Source organism: Sciurus carolinensis, chromosome 8 (assembly GCF_902686445.1).
Source record: "Sciurus carolinensis chromosome 8, mSciCar1.2, whole genome shotgun sequence".
In the NCBI taxonomy this organism is placed as follows: domain Eukaryota; kingdom Metazoa; phylum Chordata; class Mammalia; order Rodentia; family Sciuridae; genus Sciurus; species Sciurus carolinensis.
The window spans coordinates 115780148-115800809 of record NC_062220.1 but is presented as its reverse complement, the minus strand read 5'-3'; the positions used below and the strand labels follow the sequence as shown (position 1 = coordinate 115800809).

Below are 20662 nucleotides of genomic sequence, written 5' to 3'. Positions count from 1 at the left end.
TTATTCTAGGTCCTTCTAGCACTGAGGGTCTGGGTTGAGAAATCAGCTGAGATCCAAATTGCTTTCCCCTGTACATTATCTGATATTATTCTCTCACAGTCTTTAAAATTCTCTCCTTTTTCTGTATGTTAGGCATTTTCATTATAATGTACCTTGGTGTGGGTCTGTTGTAATTTTGTACATTTAGAATCCTGTAAACCTCTTGCATTTGATTTTCCATTTCATTCTTCAGGTTTGGGAAATTTTCTGATCATTGAAAAGATTGTGCATTCCTTTGGTTTGTATCTCCGCGCCTTCATCTATCCTGATAAATCTTAAATTTGGTCTTTTCTTTTTTTTTTTTTTCTCTTTTTAAATACTTTTTTAGTTGGACCTTTGTTTTATTCATTTATTTATATGTGGTGCTGAGAATTGAACCCAGTGCCTCACACATGCTAGGCAAATGCTCTACCACTGAGCTACAACCCCAGCCCAAATTTGGTCTTTTCATGTTATCCCATAATTCTTGGAAGTTCTGTTCATGGTTTCTTAACATCTCTCTGGGGCCAACTCTGTTTTCAAGATTATATATTTTGTCTTCATTGCCTGAGGTTCTGTCTTCCAAGTGGTCTAGTCTCTTGGTGATACTTTGTACTGAATTTTTAATTTGCTTATTGTTTCTTTAATTTCTAGGATTTCTGTTTGGATTTTTTTTCAGAATCTCTGCCTCTTTATTGAAGTGATCTTTCACTTCCTATGTTTTCTTTCTGATTTCATTTCTTATATCCTTTACTTTGCAGATCAGTTTAACTATGTATATTCTAAACTCCTTCTCTGGCATTTCTTCCATGGTGGTGTTGATGGATTCTGTTATTGGAGTATCTTGGTTTGTTTGGGGCAGTTTGTTCCCTTGCTTTTTCATGTTGTTCGTGTGTCTACCCATACAACAGTATGGATCTGAGGTAGTAGAATTTCTACCCTGTGCACTTTCAGTGCCCCTTAAAGTTTCCAGTACCTCACTGTTTAGGGAAAGATAAATAATAACAACAACCAATGCAAACAATATACAGCATTAAACCATTATTGTAGTATTGTGATGTCTATAATATTAATTATCACAATAAACAGAAATGATATTATCAGCTATTGCCTACAATAAAAACAGCAGGTTTGCAAAACAGTTTATAATTTTAAATGGTAGACATGGAGAGAATAGATGTGATATAGGATGTGGTGATTATGAGGAAGGAGGAGAGAAGAAGTAAAAAAATTAAAGGAAAAGTGAAAGAGAACCCTAGATATTGACTGTTAGAAGAAGAAAAAAGAATCAAGGGAAACAAGTAGAAGAAAAACATATATAAGGTAAAAATTTTTTAAATATTAAAAATTAAACTACAAAATAAAACTAAAATATATCAGTTAACCTAGTTCATAAGAAACTAATACATGAAAAAATATCTGGCTTCAAAAATGCTGGAAATGGGAAAAAACAAATACGAATATGTGTAAATGTCCATGTACCATTAAGGTAACAATTAAACAAAAAAAATTTGATAATAAAGATCTTGATGAAGTTAAAGAATTCTTTCTGTTGGAGTTCAAAGATTCTGTTTCTCTTCTCAGCAGTTTTTAGGTGGGGCTGTCTGGATGTGATGCTCTACCCTCTGGATTACTGGAGTGAGAGAGGCAGGGTTTAGGCTAAAGTATGCTCCAGGCTCTTCGCTGAAAACCAGTTGTTCTAGGGATTTTAAATCAGCACACCTCCAGTGCCCAGGACTTGCTGGTCCACACTGGAGGACTGTACCCCAGGGATCTCCCCTGGGTTCCCCTTGTGTGGTGGGGGACCCAGTTCAGACCCCACATTTCCTGGTCTCAGGTTCAGTCTCCAAACAATCTCTCCTACCTCAGCCTTTTGAGTTCCCAACCAGATGAGTCTCTCCCAGCTAGTCCTTCAAGCAGTTGGATTGGAGGTGGGTAGAGCCGGGTGAGTTTCCATGACTTGTCCCCTATGTAAACCTCTCTCCATGTTTGATTTTTTTCCTGGTCACTTAAGCACACTCTGTGTCATGCAGTGTGTACTTCAGGCCAAACTCGAGTTTGCCAGGAATCAGCCCCCTCAGCTGCTGGCTCCACACAGTGACTGCAGAATGATTCCTTCCTTTGTCCTTCACATGCCCTGAAGAGATGGCAGCTTCTTTCCCAGCACACGGATATTGTGCAGCACATCTTTCAGGTTTGCCAGGCAATGTCCTTGATCTCTAAACACTCTGTATCTGGGACTTCCCAAAAATTCTGGTTCCTTTAATTCCCTTATTCCTGCACTATGCTTTCAGAGGGACTGTTCTGGCTGGTGCTTTGGGCACAGCAGTGGCTGTACCGCTTGGAATTACTTTTTTTTTTTTTTTAATATCCAACCTCCTGAGTCCCTGAGCTGCTTTGAATGTTTTAAATTCCAATAAAGTTCCCTCACTTTTTTTTGTTCATTGATCTTGCTGAGAAGCTGCCTGTCTGCTTTCTTGGTTTCACTCCATGAAGCAGCTAGGAAAGCGACTTCCTCAATTCCACCATCTTGAAAAACCTCTGGAATATCTCTTCACTGAGAGGCGTGTAGGAAATAGCATTAAGACTCTAGTACCTTAATACAGTTTCTGTTTTGCTTGTCTTTAAATATGAATTTCACTTAAACATTTTTCATGTTTATTCTGTTCATATTGGCTATTTATGAAGTGTCATTTGTAAATTTTTGCCCACTTCTCTGTTGTATATTGTTGTCTTTTTTCCTTAGACATCTTTGAATACTATGGTCATTTTGAACTCTGTTTTAGTTAATGGTTTAAATCCATAATTTTTAACTTTTGAAGTTTTGAGCATCTTTTAGGAGTTGGACAATAATTGCAGACTTTCTTCCTTCAAAAAAAAAAAGTACCCCCTAAAATTTTGGCTTACAATTTTAGGGTCCTCAGATCCCTCAAACTCATGTATATCCCAGGTTAAGAATCACTGGTTTAGGGCTGGGGTTGTAGCTCAGTGGTAGAATGCTTGTCTAGCATGTGAGGCATTGGGTTTGATCCTCAGCACCACATATAAATAAATAAAGATATCGTGTCCATCTACAACTAAAAAATAAATAATAAAAAAGAGAATCTTTGATTAGATGAAACTTAAAATGGATGCTTTTCTTGTCAAGGTTTTTTTCACAGAATCATGTGGCTAGAGGGGTAACTTGAAATCATGCTTAGAAGTTGTTCCTTGATCTTCTGAGACAATTTATAAGAGAAGAGGTTTATTTTGGCTCATAGTTTTAAAAGCTCCAGATTATGATCAGTTGAATCCATTGCTTTGAGGCCATCAAGAGGGTGCCCGGTGGCAATGGCAGAGAGCTCTTGGCAGAGCAGAACTGCTCACCTTGTGGTCATGGAGTAAAGGGAAGAGGAAGGGGTTTGAGTTCCCACTGTCCTCCTTAAGGGGCATGCCCCTAAGGATCTGAAGACCTCCCGGTAGTCCCCATCTCTTGAAGATTTCATCACCTCCAGTAGCACTATCTTGGGACTAAGCCTAATTTATCACATGGACCTTTGGGGGCGGGGACGGTCACTTATCTACACTATAGCAGTCAGCATATTGCTTTTAGTTCCTTCTAGTTTAGTCCTTGACTTAGCCTGGTAGCATCCATCAGTGAGCAGAAGTGATTTTCTTAAGGGCACTGAGGACCCTCTTGAGAGAGGACTTCACGGACTACTAAGAAGAAGTATGAGGAGATTCTTCCAGGTATTTCTTTGTAGGAATTCATGATGCCCTAAAATTGTCCTGGATTCATGACCAAAGTAGACAAGTTCCTTTGGGCTATGCAGGACCAATTGCCTTTTGACCCTTGGCCTCAGGGAGGAGGGCCATTGGCACAGAGACCTTTGCCAGTGAACAACACTGATAGAGGATAAAAGGCAGCCAGGTGTGCTTGCCCTGGCAAGCAGTTATGTGGCAGTTGTCATTTCAGATACACTGTCCCTTTGTCCCTACAAGTCACAAAAATATCTAGCAACTAAAGCATATTTCTTGTTGCCTCTTTTACTCAAGTTGACAGATATATATATTTTATTTTTTAGGTTGTGCCCCCATTTGTTTGTTTTTGGTACTGGGGATTGAACCCAGAGGTGCTTAACCACTGAGTCACATCCCCAACCCTTTTAAAATTTTTTTTTATTTTAAGATATCATCTTACTAAGTTGTTTAGGCTGGCTTTGAACTTGTGATCCTCCTGCCTCACCCCCCAGCCACTGGGATTGCAGGTGTGTACCACCACACTTAGCTTTGCCCCTGCTTTTGGTCATAAAATATCTAACTGAAATATCCATCTTACCTTTGGATTTGGTTCTTGTTTACTTTCTGGTAGTTGGGACCTGACTGGATTCTGAGAAAGGGTAGGGCAGATCTCTGTTGGGAAAGGAGGGGGCATGCACATCTTCCCTAGGGCCCTAGGTCCCATTTTGCATCTCTTGGTGCAGCTTTGCCATTTCCTAGCCATGGTCTTCATAGTCAGTGAGCATTTTTCTACTTTCCCTGTCTGTCTCCACCCCGTGCCCCCAAAGCCTCATGGCATTTGGTGGACAATTCCCCCACTTCATGCAATTAGATGAGGCAAGGGTAAGTTTTCCCTGGGGCAGAGGGTTGGCAGTAGGGGTGGCCATCCAGACCTTCTAGCCAGTGAGGGATTCTTTGAAACTACCCCACATCCTTGGGCCTGAGCTGTGCCTAGTCAGAGGCAGCCCTGAGTTACTTTGTGTGGCCTCTGCCCTATGGACCTCAGTGTCAGGAAAGAACCCCCCCCCCATTATTATTTACAATTAGGTATTGAACCCAGGGGCACTTTACATCCCCAGCACCTCCTTTTTTCCCCACGTTTTTAATTGATACATTATTGTTGTGCATAATGGTGGACTTTGTTGTCACTTATTCACACATACAGAAAATATAACAATATAATTTGGTCAGTTTCATTCCTTAATATTTCCCCTTTACATTCTCTCCTCCTTAGGGGAGGGCTTTTAATCCTTAGGTACTGGCAGGCCAGAGGCAAGGGACCGAATTTCTGAAATACATCTTTGCCTGGATAGTCACAGAGCAGGCTCTCCTTTAGCCAGTTTGGAGGACAGAGGGGCATGATCCCAGGTGCAAACCTTGCCCAGCCTGCATCTCCTTCCTATAAAGGCAGCGTGGCCTCTTGATCTGAATGGGGCTGAAAGCCTTGTTTCTAGAACAGTGTGAATTCTTTCCTTGACATTCAGTCTACATGTTATTTTTACAAATACTCTGAGACAGAAATTTGAGCTAGAACTTGTAACTTGTAGGGAATCAAGCCTTCACTGGACTGAAGATAGCAAGTGCTGAATGAGGGGAAGGGGACACTTTATCCCTCAAAAATGTTGATTGAAAACTTTACTTCAGATCAAATCATAATCAGAATGGAGAAGAGAATTTGTGCTTTCACAATAAAGATGATTTTTTTTTTTTTTGATACCTTCCACTGTTCCTTCTTTACTCTGTAAAAGCGGGGAGGGATTCTCAGTTTCTTCTGCCACCACTTGTGGCCTTGCTTATCACAGGAATATAGTAACAAATGCTATGAGCCTGAACTTAAGCACTTGAATGAGGCTGTCAGACTGCTAATCCTGAAGTAGCCTGTTACTCCCATAGATTTCTACAGATGAAGTACAGAGGAGGGACCCATTTAGAGTGGCCTGAGACCAGGATTATATTAAGACATGACTGTTAGAAGTTTAGGGCATTCTGTCTGCACCTATAGTCCTTGCTGTTCAGAAGACTGAAGCAGGAGGATCACTTGAGCTTCAGAGTTCAGGCCAGTCTGGGCAACATAGCGAGACCCCATTCCAAAACAAGAAAAATGAAAGTTTAGGGTCCATGAGAAATTTTCAGTGGCAAATATGTACTTCCTTAAAAAGGGGAGACAGAAAAACTTCCTAAGTATTTCCTAATTAGAAGGGTACAAGGTCTGTAGTGTCTGTAAACTGAAGGTATTATGTGACATGTGTCAGGTGTGTGGGTGGGTGCACAGCAATGCAATGTAGTGAGTCGTGGGGTTTCCTGTTAATTTCTAGGTGATCTGATGATCTCAGTTCTATACAGGATAAAATCTGGTGACAAACTCCCTTTGATCTCCATGTCAGAGTTGGGAGACATCCTTCTTCAGTGACTACTGGGTCAGAAAACAGAAGCATCTGTGGTGGGAAAGCTGGACTGATGGGAATGGGGTGAGGGGTTTGGGAGAAGAAGCCAGTGGAAATGCTCTACGGCCACCAGATAGAAGTCATATCCCAGTTCCTTCTTCTCCAAGCCTTGCTGGACCTGGAGATGACTCCAGGAAGATGTGAGAGACTTCAACTGCAAAGCCAGATTTGGTTGGCATCTGGCCTGTCCTGTCAGCCATGAACGACTGGGCATGCAGGGTTCTTACTGCATCTGGACTGAGTGGATAGTAAATGAACAGTTTATAGTTCAGTCCTAAGTTCTTGCACTTAAGGCAGCCACAATGGTGCTGTGGGATGCACTAAGCACAGGCCCCAAGTGTTCTGCCTCCCCTTGATCAGGAGAATTTCCATGTACACATTGTGATCTTAGGTTCTCTGATAATATAATTTAGTTTTTTCTGTGGTTTAAAAAGTCTTCCCACTTTTAAAATTGTAAACATTTTTGAATGGAGTAGAAAAATTGAGAGAATAAGTTATCTGTACCTGTACCACCTTGATTGAATAGTTGTTAACGTATTATATCTGCCTACTTCCATGTGTATGTATTTTATTTTTCTCTGAAACTTCTAAAAGTACATAGTAGATTTTATAAAAAAAAAAATACAGGGTCTGGGGTTATAGCTCAGTTGGTAGAGTGCTTGCCTTGCATGTGCAAGGCCCTGGGTTCAATCACCAACACTACCAAAAAAAAGTACATTGCAGAATAGCAGACATTATGAAACCTCATCCACTAAATACTTTTAACATGCATCTGAGTGTACAAATGAGGCAACAAATTTGGTTGTTCATTCTTGGCCTGGTTATGGGGTTTTATGAGGAAGTCCAAGGCACTAGAGAAGCAACTGTGTAGAAGACAAGCCTCAGTCAGGGAGTAGCTTGGCTGGCTGAGGACACTCACTCATGCATTAGATCCACTTCCTTATTTCTAGACTCAGTTTAGAATTTAAAAAAAAAATGCATGACTTGGTGCCTATAATCTCAGCTACACGTGAGGCTGAGGCAGGAATATGGCAAGTTTGAAGTTAGCCTTGGCAATTTAGTGAGACCCTGTCTCAAAATAAAATAAAAAGAAGGGCTAGGGATAAAATTTCAGTGATAGACTACTTGCTGCACAAGGCCCTAGGTTCAATCTCCAGTACCTAAAAAAAAAAAAAAAAAAAAAAAAAAAAAAAAAGTGTGCTGCAGTACTTTCAGTTTATGAAAAAGAGTAAAGACAGATCAGCCCATCCATTCTGCCACCATCCTTCTTAAGTAGTGAGTAAGATGCTGAGAAGTGCCTTGTTCTCCTTCCTGGATCCCCATTGGCCTGAGCACAGAATACTCCTCTGTGCCATGATGTATGTGACTGAGAACAGTATTGGACATGTTCTGCACATTGTTAAACTTTATATAAACAGCTTTATTATTCTCATCTGTTTTTAAAAAAAGCTACTGATAGCTCCTGTATACAGTTGTTAAATGAGAATATGTGTGTAAATACCTGGTCCTGCATAGGCAGAGAGTAGAATTTAGTAGGTACCATTTTACTTCATACCTGATAGGTGTTGAGAATACAACCATAGACATTTAAATGGGCAAATAGTCAACTTCCAGTCAAGTGATACAGTGGGAAGCTTTCTAGTAGGCTTGCTGCACCTAAAATCACTTTTTCTTTATCCCCCCTGCAGGCCACCCTAAATGGTACCTGCACAGGGTCCTCAAGGAGCTGCTGGAGGGGCTCTGCATGGGCTAGGGGGCATCCTAGATGTTGTACAGTCTAGTGGGGCTGCCAGAGAACATTCTTGAATGGGGGGAGGGAATTGTGAAGGACTGGGATAATGTTCATTCTTGTCTGGGGTCCCACCTGGCCACCTGGGAGGCCGATGACCTTCCTGTGGCTCCTTGTTCTAGCCTCAGATACCAACCATCATTAGTGTTCCTGGAAGGACCTCTCCTGTTATCCAGGGAATTAGAATTAGCTGAGAGAGCACCTGCCAGTCCCTCAAACACCTTTCAGCCCTTGGCACAGGGTAGTAAGTACATAAAATTTATCCAGCAGGGGCCTAGCAGGGAGTACCATCCCCTACCCCTCAACCCCACCTTTTATCTGCAGGTGCTGGCAACCAAATGGCCCTGGCATCTGCAGAGCCTTCCAGTGGCACTAGGTGTCAGTCCTGCTTAGGGAAGAGTTGAATTTAAGGACTCAGTGGTCTGAAGGGACTCCCTTCAAGGTGTGGGAAAGTAAACTTGCCAAAGAATTGTTGTGTTTTTTCCTAGAAATTCATTTGTTAACTATTGTTTGAAATCCAGAAGGTATTTTCCTGCTGAAAAGATAGGTGTTGGGAGTCTGGTTGGAAGGTGGGGTGAGGGCTGATACCGAGCAGACTGGTAGGCTGGTTTATGGGTTTTCTAAATACCTTAGAGGTTTAACTGGTTGAAAAGGTACACTGATGGACACAATCCAGTCCAGTTGGCCTTTCTACAGGGGAGAGATTGCTCAGCAAAAAGAGGGCCAAGTTGTGCGCAGAGCTTTTGATCCACAGACCTTTTCCTTGTCTGACTTGGACTTGGTTCCATTCTGTACTTAGTGAACCCGAGCTTTCTAGCCTGCAAGTACTAGAGGATTTGGGAAGTCAGATCTTTCCAGTCCTGGAATTGGTGATGCTAGGATCCTATGTCAGTATCTTTCTGTGCCCAATTCCTTTTTATCCCACCTTATATATTTACCTGGAGCTCAGAGGTGAGAAGGGATCTGGGTCTCCCTGGGTCTCAGAGAAGGTTGAATGTGGTATCTACTGTGGGTACAGGCCAGGGAAACAGGAAAGGCAACCTGTGTGTAAGGTATTCACCAGCCCTGTACCAAAGCCTGCAGCTCCTTAGGACTGGAACTGTCACTCACACCCTGCCTACCAATTCCCATTGGTGCTTTACAGATGCAGAATGTTATGGAGGTCCTTAATGGTGGCTCCCTGCTTATCTATCCCACTTCTCCGGTAGCCCAGGCCTATAGCAGCACTTGGCAGCTTATGCAGCACTTGGCAGGTTGAATCTAGGAGAGGAGGACAGGTATGTGGGGCTATGTCTGCACCATGTCATTTGTCCTATTCCAGGCAGCCTCGTCCCATCCATCCCATCTCTCCACAAACCTTATAGGTGTTCTCATCCTGTTCCCAATGTTAGTTGTTTAAGAAATGAAATTCTCGGTGGTCAGCAGGGGCTGAAGTTGTATTCTTGTTCAGTAGCCCAGAGTGAAAAATACTGAGCCCCCAAGACCATCTAGCCATTTTTGAGATGGCTGCACAGACACAAATGAGACTATTTTGTTGGATGGTGATCCCCAAAGACCTTCCTGTCCCCTGAAAAATGTTAAACTGGTTCATTCCATCTTGTGTTGGCTGAGTACATGCTGGGCATCCTGTGGATATGGGGATAGTTGGTCTGCTGACACTGTGCTCTGCACACTGGGGCCTTCAGATCCATTGGGGTAGAAGGATAATATCCCACAGGTATTCATCCCACCAAGGAAAAGCCCCGTGGGTCTTCTGAGCTGCCAGTGGGTGGACCTTTTTCAGACATCTATATCTCTTTTTGGATCTGGGTGTTTTGTCCAGCAGGGACGTGCAGGCCTGGAAGACAAGGTGAGGAGTAGGGGCAGCCTTGGGTCTTCAGGATCAGACCCAAGGGAAGAAGCAGGGACTTTCACATCTTCCTCGAAGCTTCCAGGATTAGAAAGGGTGGCTGGAGGTGATTTTCTGGTCAGTCGAGTGGAAAAGCTGGTCCTCCATGAGGTCAGTATGTAGGGCCTCTGCCTAGTGAGGTTGTAGGGGAAGTGATGAGGGAGGCACAGATCAGGAACTAATCACAGGCCCAGGACAGGGTCTCCCCGTCCTAGGAGTTATCCTCTGGGGCCGCCAGCCCAGTCCCACCCTCTTAGACCAAGGCCTGAGAAAGGACAATGACTGTGACCAGACCCAACCCAGCTACCCACCTCTTCCCCTTTTCCCCAGGTTGCAGCTCCTCCTCTTAAAGGGGCCCCCAGGATTCCCTGGACCCTGGCTGAAATTCGGAGGTTGTGGCGGCTTTAACGGTGTCTGGTGTCACTCCTCTTGTGCCCGCCCCCTGGCAGCCTGAGTGGCTGGAACTCGAGCCCCCGCCCACCCTGAGGCTTCTGAGCAGAGTTGGAGCCAGTCAGAGGCCAGAGCCTAGAAGCCGGAGCGGTACCCACCTGCCAGTGATCCCACAGGAGCCACAGGTGACTTGCAGGTGACCAGCCCTGGGAGCCACAAGTGACTTACAGGAGCGAGCAGCTTCCCAGGGACGTGCCCTACCCTGCCCCAGCCAGCTCTGATGACTGCTTCCTACCCGGTGGGAGTGCCTTTCTAGCACTTTCAGGGCTGCCAGTTGGCTCTAGTTTTTGTAAACAATGGAGCCCTGTAGGCCTGAGGACCCTGTCCAGATAGTCTTAATCAAGTTGTGGCCTTTTCCTGTCCCCCAGGCAGGTCACGGGGTCCTGGCTGCATGAGCTCACTTCCTCCACATCCTGTGGTATCTCCTGCCTGTAGCTGTGGGGCAGGAAGTGAGGGAAATGCTGAGAAGTGTCTGCTGAGTGTAGGCAGGACAGCCCTGGCGCCCTAGTGTATTTCCTCAGTTCTGCTTCATAGGACTGGGGCACTGGGTGCCTGAGGAGGAGGGAAGCTGCCCTGTTCCTCAGAAGGGCCCAGAGGTATTGAGACTTGTCACCGTGTCACTATCCAAGGGCCAGAGAAGCAGGTGTTATGCTGCCTTTTTTCAGAGCCTTGTTCCTCACAGGTGCCATAGGAGTTCCTTTTCTTTGGGAGATTAAAGAAGGCCCAGCTTCTACCCCTTCCCCTTCCTTGAGCCCCCTAGACCACTGACTCTTAATAACAAGTGCCTCTTGGCCCTTCTCTTTGCCACCTCTTCTGTTGCCCATGGCTTTCCAAGATGACTCACCCTTTTGTCCAAGGAGAATCCATTTTCCCATCCCCTATACTTGTGAAGTTTTGTTCACATCTAGCCCTGGAATGTGAGGGAGGAGGGATTGGTACCCCACTGGACACAACTCATCTGGCATGAACTGGGGAAGAAATGGTACCTGGCCTCCAGGGTAAGGGAGTGTACAGAAAGTAGGCGGGTAGATATGGGGTAAACAAGTCTTTTGGAGCACTGGAGGTTTCTCCTGAGGCTTTAGGAGGGAATGACCCTGGCACCCAGTGGGATTTCCACCAGGGAGCAGGAGCCAGTTCTCAGGGGTCTCTGGCCGAACAGCTGGAGCTGCAAAGTCCCATGTGGTCAGGGAGAGCTTTTTGTGGGGTGGTTGACTGGTATTCCCATCCCCCTCACCGCCTGCCCATCCAACCCAGGCCTCAAATTGGAATCCACCAAAGTTTGAGCTAACCAGGTCAGGAGGAGCAGTGCACACCTATACACCTGGTCCCACACGTGCACATTTCCGTAATGCCCAGATTCTCCCCCTCATGCCCATAGTAACTGCTAACTGGCCTGGGCCATTCTGCCAACTTCAGTTGGAATGTTCCATTCTACTGGAGAATGGGGAGGCAGTGAGGGGTGGATGAAGACATGGCAGTGCTGCTCAGGTATATGCCCCCAGGACATGTCCTGACAGCTGACCCCCACACCCCGTGTGGTTGCATCACTTCCTACCCCATTTGGGTCCCCTTTCTGAACTACTATCTAAGCCCCTGCTTGCCCTGTATAAACCTTTGACCTCCAAGAGTGTGGATTTGCCTTTCTGGAACCACAGTCTAGCTGTCAGAAGCCAGAGAGTAGGGGTAGGAGTGAGGGTTTCTGAGCAGGTGCTCTAGTCCATGGTTGCAGCTGTGCTGTGAGCCTCAAGGGAAGTGGGTGAGAATTTCTTTCCTTCCCATATCCAAGATGAAAAAACTGAGACCTGGAGAGCACTTGTGACTTTTCCTGACCTTCTGCAGCTCTTGGAGTAAATTGGGGGAGGAGGACAGCCAGGATTACAATGATCAGATTGTGGCCCACCACAAAGCCCTCTGAGTTCTCACATTCTAAGGGACTGGCCCTTAGGCCATGTAATACTTTAAAGTTCCACTCATTACAGTCAGAAACTCACCTCCACAGAAAGTGCTTGACTGTCAGAAGGGAAGGAAGGTATCGGGACTTCCCTACCTCAGGGCTCCCTCCTTGTGCAGTTCCTCTTCCAGGGCCTAAGCACTCAGGGGTCAGGGAGGGTGAAGTCTCTGGCTTGGGGCCCAAGAGCTGTCAAGGTAGTGGGCAAGTGGGACTCTTAAATGGGGAGGCTGGAAACACTGCTGGCCAAAAAGTAGCTCTGCCTTGGGAGGTTGGAAGGCAGTGATGGATTGGACAGACAATGCCTAGTCTGTTTCCTGGGGGGCAAATAAGTTTATTCTGCTCCCTGTGGGAACTTTCAGATGGTATTTTGGGGGAACTCCGATTCCCTGGTCTCTGTCCCATTTCAGAAGAGGAGGTAGAATAGTGATAAAGACAAGGACCTCCTGCCTATCCCTTCCCTGATGGTGAGCAAGTGTAGATTTGATGCCTGGACTCTTGGGCAGCTTTTAGTGTCTCTATAGGTAAGAATGTCTCTCTTCTCATGCTGTTCTCCTTGAGCTTCCTGCATTGTAGTAGGAAGAGCATGGGCCTGCCCCACTTAGGTGGGCCTTTCAGCCTAACCAGACTCCTGGCTTCACAGGTCTCCAGTCCTTGGCATCCTGGATGGGAGACCTGACTGGTCCTCCAGAGCTATGAGAGAATGAAATGGAAAGTTCCCACAGGAGTCTGATAACCTGCGGGTTTTGATCAGGTTTAGTTTGCATGCTTGTGCCTTTTTGACATATTCTGTGCTGCCATGGTTAGCATCCCATGTGGTAGGACAGTGAGGAAAACTTGGCAAGAGACTGAGACTCCTGGATCCCTTCCTTCCCTCCCATTCCACAAGGCCACACTTGCCTCCCTGTGAATCCTGGGCATGAGCTCAGCTCCTTTGCTCCTGGCCTGAACTTTACAGAGGAGGGAAAGAACCACCTCTGTTGATCAAGACACAGTCTCATGCCTACTGCCCATCACCTCCCTGGACCTGTTTTCCTGTTCAGTTAAAAGCCTGATGAGGGCTGGGGAGATAGCTCAGCTGGTAGAGTGCTTGCCTTGCAAGCACAAGGCCCTGAGTTCGATCCCCAGTACCGCAAAAAAAAAAAAAAAAAAAAAAGCCTGGTGAGCCAGGGAGGGTGCTTGAATGCTCAGTTCCTTGGTAGGATAATTGAAGTGACCTGACCATTGTGGATGGGAATGTTGGTGGGAGGCTTACATGAGCCTGAGGCAGAAGCAGGGTGCCCATGGAACCCTGGTTCTAGTCCTTTTGACAGAATGGGGTTCCCAGGTTTGTGTTGATCTGGTGCTAGCATATCTCCAGGGAGGAGGCTCAGGTACATCTGTTTGCTGGGTGAGGTCTGACCCAGCCTACAGTAAGCTCCCCCTCCCACTCAAGAGTGGGTCTTGGGGAGAAAGGTACTGCTGAAGTGGGGCTAGGAGTGGGCCAGGCCTCACCATTTGTTTCATTAGGAGGAGAAACCCATTCTATGTCCAGACCTTAGTTGCCTTGTTGTCCCACCTCCCGGAGGACAGTAGTATATGTGAAGATTCTGTGGTTCTTGGGGGCCGGTGCCAGGAATGGAATTTTTATGTCTCTGGCTGAGGTGGAGTTGCTAGGGCAGCACACATTCATCCTTGTGTGGATAGAGTGACATCTGAGTTGGGGCCTCTCTGCAAGGCTTTGCCAGCTGATCCTTGCTTGGGTCTCTTCTCTGCCTTAGGCAGGAGCTCTTGGGGTCTGCATGCTTTCATTCAAAGATGGTGACAGGAGCCCGCTCCCCTCCAGGGCTGTGATTGAGATTGGAGGTGAGACGAGGTGGCTTCCCAGTCAGCCCATATCAGCCTATGTCAGCCCATGTCTGCCCATGTCCCCCTCAGCCCATGTCAGCCCACCTCCCTGGGACTTTGAGCACCTTAATTGCCCTGGGCTGAGATGGCAACAGCTGTGGAATGTTTGCTCTTCTAGTCCTGTTATCTGTGTAGTGGGAAGGGTTTGTTCAGGTGGGGTGTGTCCTACAGATAGCCAGGGAGGGGCCTGGCCAAAGTGCTTCTCTGAAGCAAAGATGGAAAGCAGGGCGAGTGGTTTGAGCTTCGGTCCTGGACACTTCCCAGCCCCAGGTTGGTTTTCCCTGAAGCCAGCCAGGTGCACAGTTTCTGAGGAGGCTTGGATAGGGTGACATCCAGGTATTGGGGGCTCTAAGAGGGGTGAGGAAAGAGCCAGAGCAGACAGATGCTTAGGTTGTTACCATGGTACTTTGCCTGCTGCCTACTTCTCTTGTTCCTCAGATGCTACTTTGTAACCTGAATCAAAAATGGGTCAGGTCTTGGTAAGGGAGGAGACTCAGCCCAGGGCTCAGATTCCACCTGTACTCTTGGGGCTCAGTGGTGCCTGGAAGCCCTGGCAGCCTCTGGTCCCCTCTCCACAATGGTTCGCTAGAGAATGGGGCCCCATGGAATTGCATACCTGCTGCCCTCCTGGCGGAGCTAAGGGAGTGGGTGAGCTGGGCAGACTGGCTCAGCCCAGGGCAGGAGGGACCAGATAGGTGGCCATACTTGGGGGACTGAGCAGGCCAAGTGCAGGGGCTTCTGCTGTGTGCAGAAGCCTGAGCAGGTGTGACCAGTGCTTGTCTGTTTGCAATAGCCCTGACCCTCTAACCTGTGCCCTGTGAGCCGAGACTGAACCAAGTGGGGAAGCCGTGCCACCAGCCACCCCTGCCCCTGGAGCAGTGACAGCACAGGAGATTCTCTGGCGCGGGGGGAAGGGGAGGAAGGAGGAAAAACAAAGGCGAGCGAGTGAGCGCAGAGAGCCTTGCACCGCCCTCCCTGTGCCTGCCCACGATGTGTCAGTCAGAGGCGCGGCGAGGACCAGAGCTCCGAGCAGCAGCGAAATGGTGAGATGCTGCCCAACGCGTCCTAACCCCACTGTGCCCCGCCACAATCTCCGGAAGGTCAGAGTTCATGTCCAACGGCCCAGAAGCGGAGGTGGCAGCAGGGGGCCTGGGGGCCAGCCCCCACAGCTGGAGGGACCCAGCGAGGGGGGCCTGAGCGCACTGAGTAGGAGAGCCCGCTTCAGGTACCTGTGGTCAGGGCTGTGAGGAAAGCTTAGAGGTGGTTGAGGGGTGGGGGTGGGAAAAGCGATCACCTGGCTTTGGAACTAGTTACTCAGAGATGCTCTTCCAGGATTGGTCTCTGCTCTTCTGCAGTGAGCAGGGAGGGGGAGCCCTGTAGGAGAGCAGTGATTTGTTTGTTTTTGCTTGGCCCCTGCCACCTCCCTAGACTTTTAAAAAGCATAATGGAAAAAACTATTCATAGTGGAATGGGAGCGAGAAATAAAGCAGGACATCAGATGAGCTGTGGGGACACAAGCCACCTGCAGAGACTAGAGCGCTGCCGCCTTCTGTCATTCCTGATGAACTAAGGGCCGGCCCCTTGGTTTAGGTCTCCATTTGTTCTGCTCTTACTCTCAACTGAGCTACCTCTTTGTTCCTTGGTTTGCTCAGCACCTGGGTGACAGAGAAAGCAGCTTCTCTTGAGAGCACACAGTCAGAGATGGCAGCCTTAGATTGCCCTGTTGAATGCAGTACTTTTGCAGATGAGGAAACTAAGACCTGGTATTATTTTCAGAGTGGGTGGCAGTGTGGTCTCCTGAAGGCTACACTGTGACCTCAAGAGTATTATCTAGGACCTAGGTATGTATGTGACAAGGGGACTTTGTTGCAACTAAGGAGCCCAGGGTTCTGGTTGAAGAACCCATCCCAGCCACCGCAACTCCTGTGAGGCTGAGCCTGTGCCAAATATGTGCTGGTGTATACACTGGGGAGAGTATATCTACCACACACGTTTGCTGAAAGGAGGGACCTGGGTCACTTGTATGGCTCTAGCTGAGTGGGAAGGTGGCTTGAGAGCTTGGGATGAAGTTCTCACTATAATGCTGTTGATAGGTTTTGGAGAACCTGACCTGCTGGAGAAAGACCATGCAGGCTGATGGAGCCACAACTTTAGATCTTGTCTAGCCCAGTCCTTTTAATTTAGCAGATGAAGAAGCTAGAGGCCTGGAGCCATGAAGAGATTTTCCCAGGTCTGTAATAGGATGGTAGCAAATACTCTGCAAACAGATACCGAGCTGACCAGGTCATAGCACTGTGCACTGCTGTGCTGATTAACTCTGTCCTTCTGACTCTTGTGTGGGCAGGGCTGTGCCTGAGTCCCACCCTCACTGGCCATAGGAGGCTGGGGAGTATGAGGCAGGCCTTCTATCTCCCTTGCCCACTTTGGGCCCCAAAGATTGTCTCTGGAGCCATTCCCAAGCTCAGAAGCCAGTCAGTCTTCTCAGATACCTAGGAATTTGGCCTAACCCTCTTCCATCTCGCAGCTCCCTCCTAGTCCTCAGCCAGCTGGCAGATGGGAAAAGACTGGGAAATGAGTCTGATATACAGTGGTTTCCAGGTCCCCAAGGGGGCACTGCAGTGCTTGTTGGACTCTACTGCTCCATGGAGAGGCAGCTTGCTGAGGGAATAGGAATGACAGTGATCGAGGGTGGGCCATTCCTGGGACCCCCTGAGACCCCCGCTTCTGACTCTGCATGGACATGTGCCCTGCAGGTTGCACTTCCCCCAGCTGGCCCTGAGGAGAAGGCTAGGCCAGCTGAGCTGCATGTCCAGACCCGCCCTGAAACTGCGCTCCTGGCCCTTGACTGTCCTCTACTACCTCCTGCCCTTTGGTGCCCTCAGGCCACTCAGCCGGGTGGGATGGAGGCCTGTGAGCAGGGTAAGTGTGCACAGGCCTTTGCGGCCCACCCCCGCCCCAGGTAGGCCTGAGACTGGGGTACAGGGGAGAACAAGGGGACCAGTTGTCAGAAGTAGAGGCATCATTGCACCCTTGTGGGGCAGTATGGGAAATTTCATTGGGAAGGCGAAGGCAACTTTTGAGAAGGCCAGGTTAGCCAGTGGCCATGTGGAGTGCAGTAACTGAGCACTCACTGTCCACTGCCTGCTGTCCTTGCCTGCCTCACTGGTGCTATTGGGGAGCTCTGGTTATGGAAGGAACTTAAGATTGGGCAGTCAGAAGGTGGTGTCTCTGTCTAACTTTCAAAGTAACAGGCAATTTTTAGGAAAAGTCCAGATAAATTTCTGGTATCAGAGGGGTATTCAGGAAGGCTGGAGCCTGTTTGGGCCCATTAGTGTAAAGGCACACTTGAGGAACTGGAAGGCTGTACAGGAGCCTGCCCTGAGCAGTACTCCCCAAGAGTCCCTGGAGGACTCTTGCTTCCCGGCAGACCTACCCCAAGGAGGAATCCCTTGACTGCCTGAGTGGGCAACATGAAAGCTTGAGGGTGCTACAGTGCACTGGACGTTAGACCAGGCTCCAGCCTGTTGCTGAGAATAGCCTGGCATCACAGCAGCCCGGGGCCACTCCAGGTGACTGGACATCACCTGGAAGGGGAAAGGCTAATGCTCAGGGAGCCAGTAAATCACTATCTCATAAAGGTATTAAAAGTTGGTAAAACTGACTTTTATACCTTAGGAAGTTGCTGCCTGGTTGTAGCCAGACAAGCAGTAGCACCAGTCAGGCAGTTTCCCCTAGGGCAGTGGCCCCTTAAGTTCAAGAGGCTACCTGACTCTGCAGGAGGGTTTGGGGCCCCAGTGTGGGACTGGTTCCTGTTTCCTGGTGCTCCAGGCTGGAAGAACCAACAGAGGGGCCCCAAAGGGTGATTCCTCTCTGCCTCCTAGGAGACCACAGGTGTAGGCAGCTCCATGGACTGATAACAAGGCCTGCCATTAGGCCCAGTGGAGCCCAGCAGGACAGGCGATCTTGAGATGCAGGGCATCTTGGGCCACTATGACAATGATATAGCAGATCCATCCGAAAATGTCCTCTGTTCCTCTTAAGACAAGAGGGTGTACACTTTGGGCTATAGATCTGTCCCAGGCTCCTGGGAGCCTCTTGCTCCTTCTCAAGTGGGCTGTGATGTGGGCAATGACTTGGGTCAAAGGCATATGCCTATTGCCTCCTACCAGCCTTGCTCAGACTACTACTAGGCCCCCATCTCCCATTTTCTTTTCTTTACCTTTCCTGCTTTTTTTTTTTTTTTTTTTTTGGTATAGGGGATTGAACCTAGGGATGCTTAATCACTGAACCACATCCCTGCCAGCCCTTTTTAATTTGAGACTGGATCTCACTAAATTGTTTAGGGCCTCTCTTAAGTTGCTGAGGGTGGCCTCAAACTGGGGATCCTCCTGCCTCAGTGTCTAGTCACTGGGATTATAAATATGAGCCACAACTCCTGACACCCCACCTTCCATTTTTAAGAAGTGAGGCTGTGTGGACCAGTTTACCTTTCTGGGACTAAGACAGTTACTCTTTGACATGTGCATGAAGTGATTAAAGTGACCTGAGCTATTTGTACATCCTGTCCTCGGTCTGTGAGAATATTTGACAAGTGCAGTCTGGTTCCTAGTGACACAGCCACATCATAAAAATCAGCCCCAGGCAACTAGTCCTCCCCAGGTGGCCTCTGCTGGTTCAGGTTCTCTCCTGTGGTTGGGGGCTGATGACAGCACTTAGGTTCTTTGGAGTGTGGTCAACTCAGCCCTCTGCCCTGTGGCCTGCAGGTGGCCCTGTACAAGTCAGTGCCAACACGTTTGCTGTCACGGGCCTGGGGTCGCCTCAACCAGGTGGAGCTGCCGCACTGGCTGCGCAGGCCTGTCTACAGTCTATACATCTGGACCTTCGGGGTGAACATGAAGGAGGCTGCTGTGGAGGACCTGCACCACTACCGCAACCTCAGCGAATTCTTCCGGCGCAAGCTGAAGCCACAGGCCCGGCCTGTCTCCGGGGTGCACAGTGTGGTGAGGCCTAACTTGTACTTCCTCCCCCTTCAGGAAATGGTATCTACATCTATGGGAACTAGGTGCAATAGTCTTCACTGGCTATGACCTCTATGGATGGCTTCCCCAGACTGGATCCCACCTGCCCTATAAAGCTCATTTGTCCAACATGTCCAGAGGGTGGGCTATGGGTGCTTGGCACATGACGAGGTGGGTTGTCAACTAGTGGGAGGAGCACTCTTCCCTTTCAGCAGCAAGCCTCTTCTGGCCCCTCCAGATCAGCCCATCAGATGGTAAGATCCTCAACTTCGGGCAGGTGAAGAACTGTGAGGTGGAGCAGGTGAAGGGGGTAACTTACTCCCTGGAATCGTTCCTGGGCCCTCGCACCTTCATGGAGGACCTGCCTTTCCCCCCAGGTAGGTCACTTCCCTGATGGGGCTGGGGCAGACACCAGAGGCTAAAGAAAGGCTTGGGAGACTGTGGGGTGGCATGCTAGCACATTGGGCCAGGAATCCCTCTGACCAAAGCCTCGAGGCCCTTGGAGTTCATGTCCAGTCTGCACACATGCCATGCTGGGTTCTCATCATGAGCTGGGCAGCACCTGGAACTGGTCTCAGAGCCTGACCCTCTTTTCTGCCCTACCCCACAGCCTCCTCACGTGATTCCTTCAGGAATCAGCTGGTCACCCGGGAAGGGAATGAGCTCTACCACTGTGTCATATACCTGGCCCCTGGGGACTACCACTGCTTCCACTCCCCCACTGACTGGACTGTCTCCCATCGGCGCCACTTCCCAGGTAGACACAGGACTGGCCTTTGGGTGGGAGCTGCCTCTGTGGGCTTCATGCTGAGGCCCTCACTTTCTTAGTATCAGGGGACCAGGCTCCAGGCTGGGGTCATGCAGACCAGGAGTTGACCACTTCAGGCTGACTGGGCATGGGCAGGGGACTCTGGAAGCCTGGTCTGCACTTGGAATGACACTGGGGCAACAGGTCGTGAGTCCTGCTGGGTCTCAGGCCATCCTGGGGTAGACATACCGGGCTCTGAGGAGGGATATCATATTCCCTGCCTCCACAGGCTCTCTGATGTCAGTGAACCCTGGCATGGCCCGCTGGATCAAAGAGCTCTTCTGCCACAATGAGCGGGTGGTCCTGACAGGAGATTGGAAACATGGCTTCTTCTCGCTGACAGCTGTGGGGGCCACCAATGTGGGCTCTATCCGCATCTACTTTGACAGGGTAAGCAGAACCCAGGCCCTGTCAAAGTTCACTTGCTCCATCTGCCATGCAGCCAGGTCCACTGGGCCTGAAATTTTAGGAGGCCTTGCTTGTAGGAGAGCTGGAACCAGGCATGGCTATGCTAAGCAGCTACTCTGAGGGGTGTCTCTGCCCGCCAAGACCTCTCTCTCCTTTCCTCCCACCCACTTTGCTGCCACACTTATTCCTCTTTCTGGAAGCAACTGGGAGAGATCGAGGAAATTAACCTTCCTGCCTGGTCCTTT

The 20662-nt window shown here is 48.5% G+C and overlaps 1 protein-coding gene across 9 annotated transcripts in view; it reads left to right on the top strand.

Moving 5' to 3' along the window:
• The window catches only part of Pisd (phosphatidylserine decarboxylase), a 61677-nt gene that overhangs the window by 29937 nt on the left and 11078 nt on the right, over nt 1-20662 (top strand). For 4 of the 9 annotated variants that reach the window (XM_047562361.1, XM_047562360.1, XM_047562359.1 and 1 more), the window contains 5 exons: nt 16937-17102; nt 18947-19183; nt 19440-19578; nt 19812-19958; nt 20239-20399. In XM_047562361.1, the coding sequence (XP_047418317.1) occupies nt 16937-17102; nt 18947-19183; nt 19440-19578; nt 19812-19958; nt 20239-20399 (850 nt within the window). The other 5 variants (XM_047562364.1, XM_047562367.1, XM_047562366.1 and 2 more) reach the window with 5 other exon arrangements.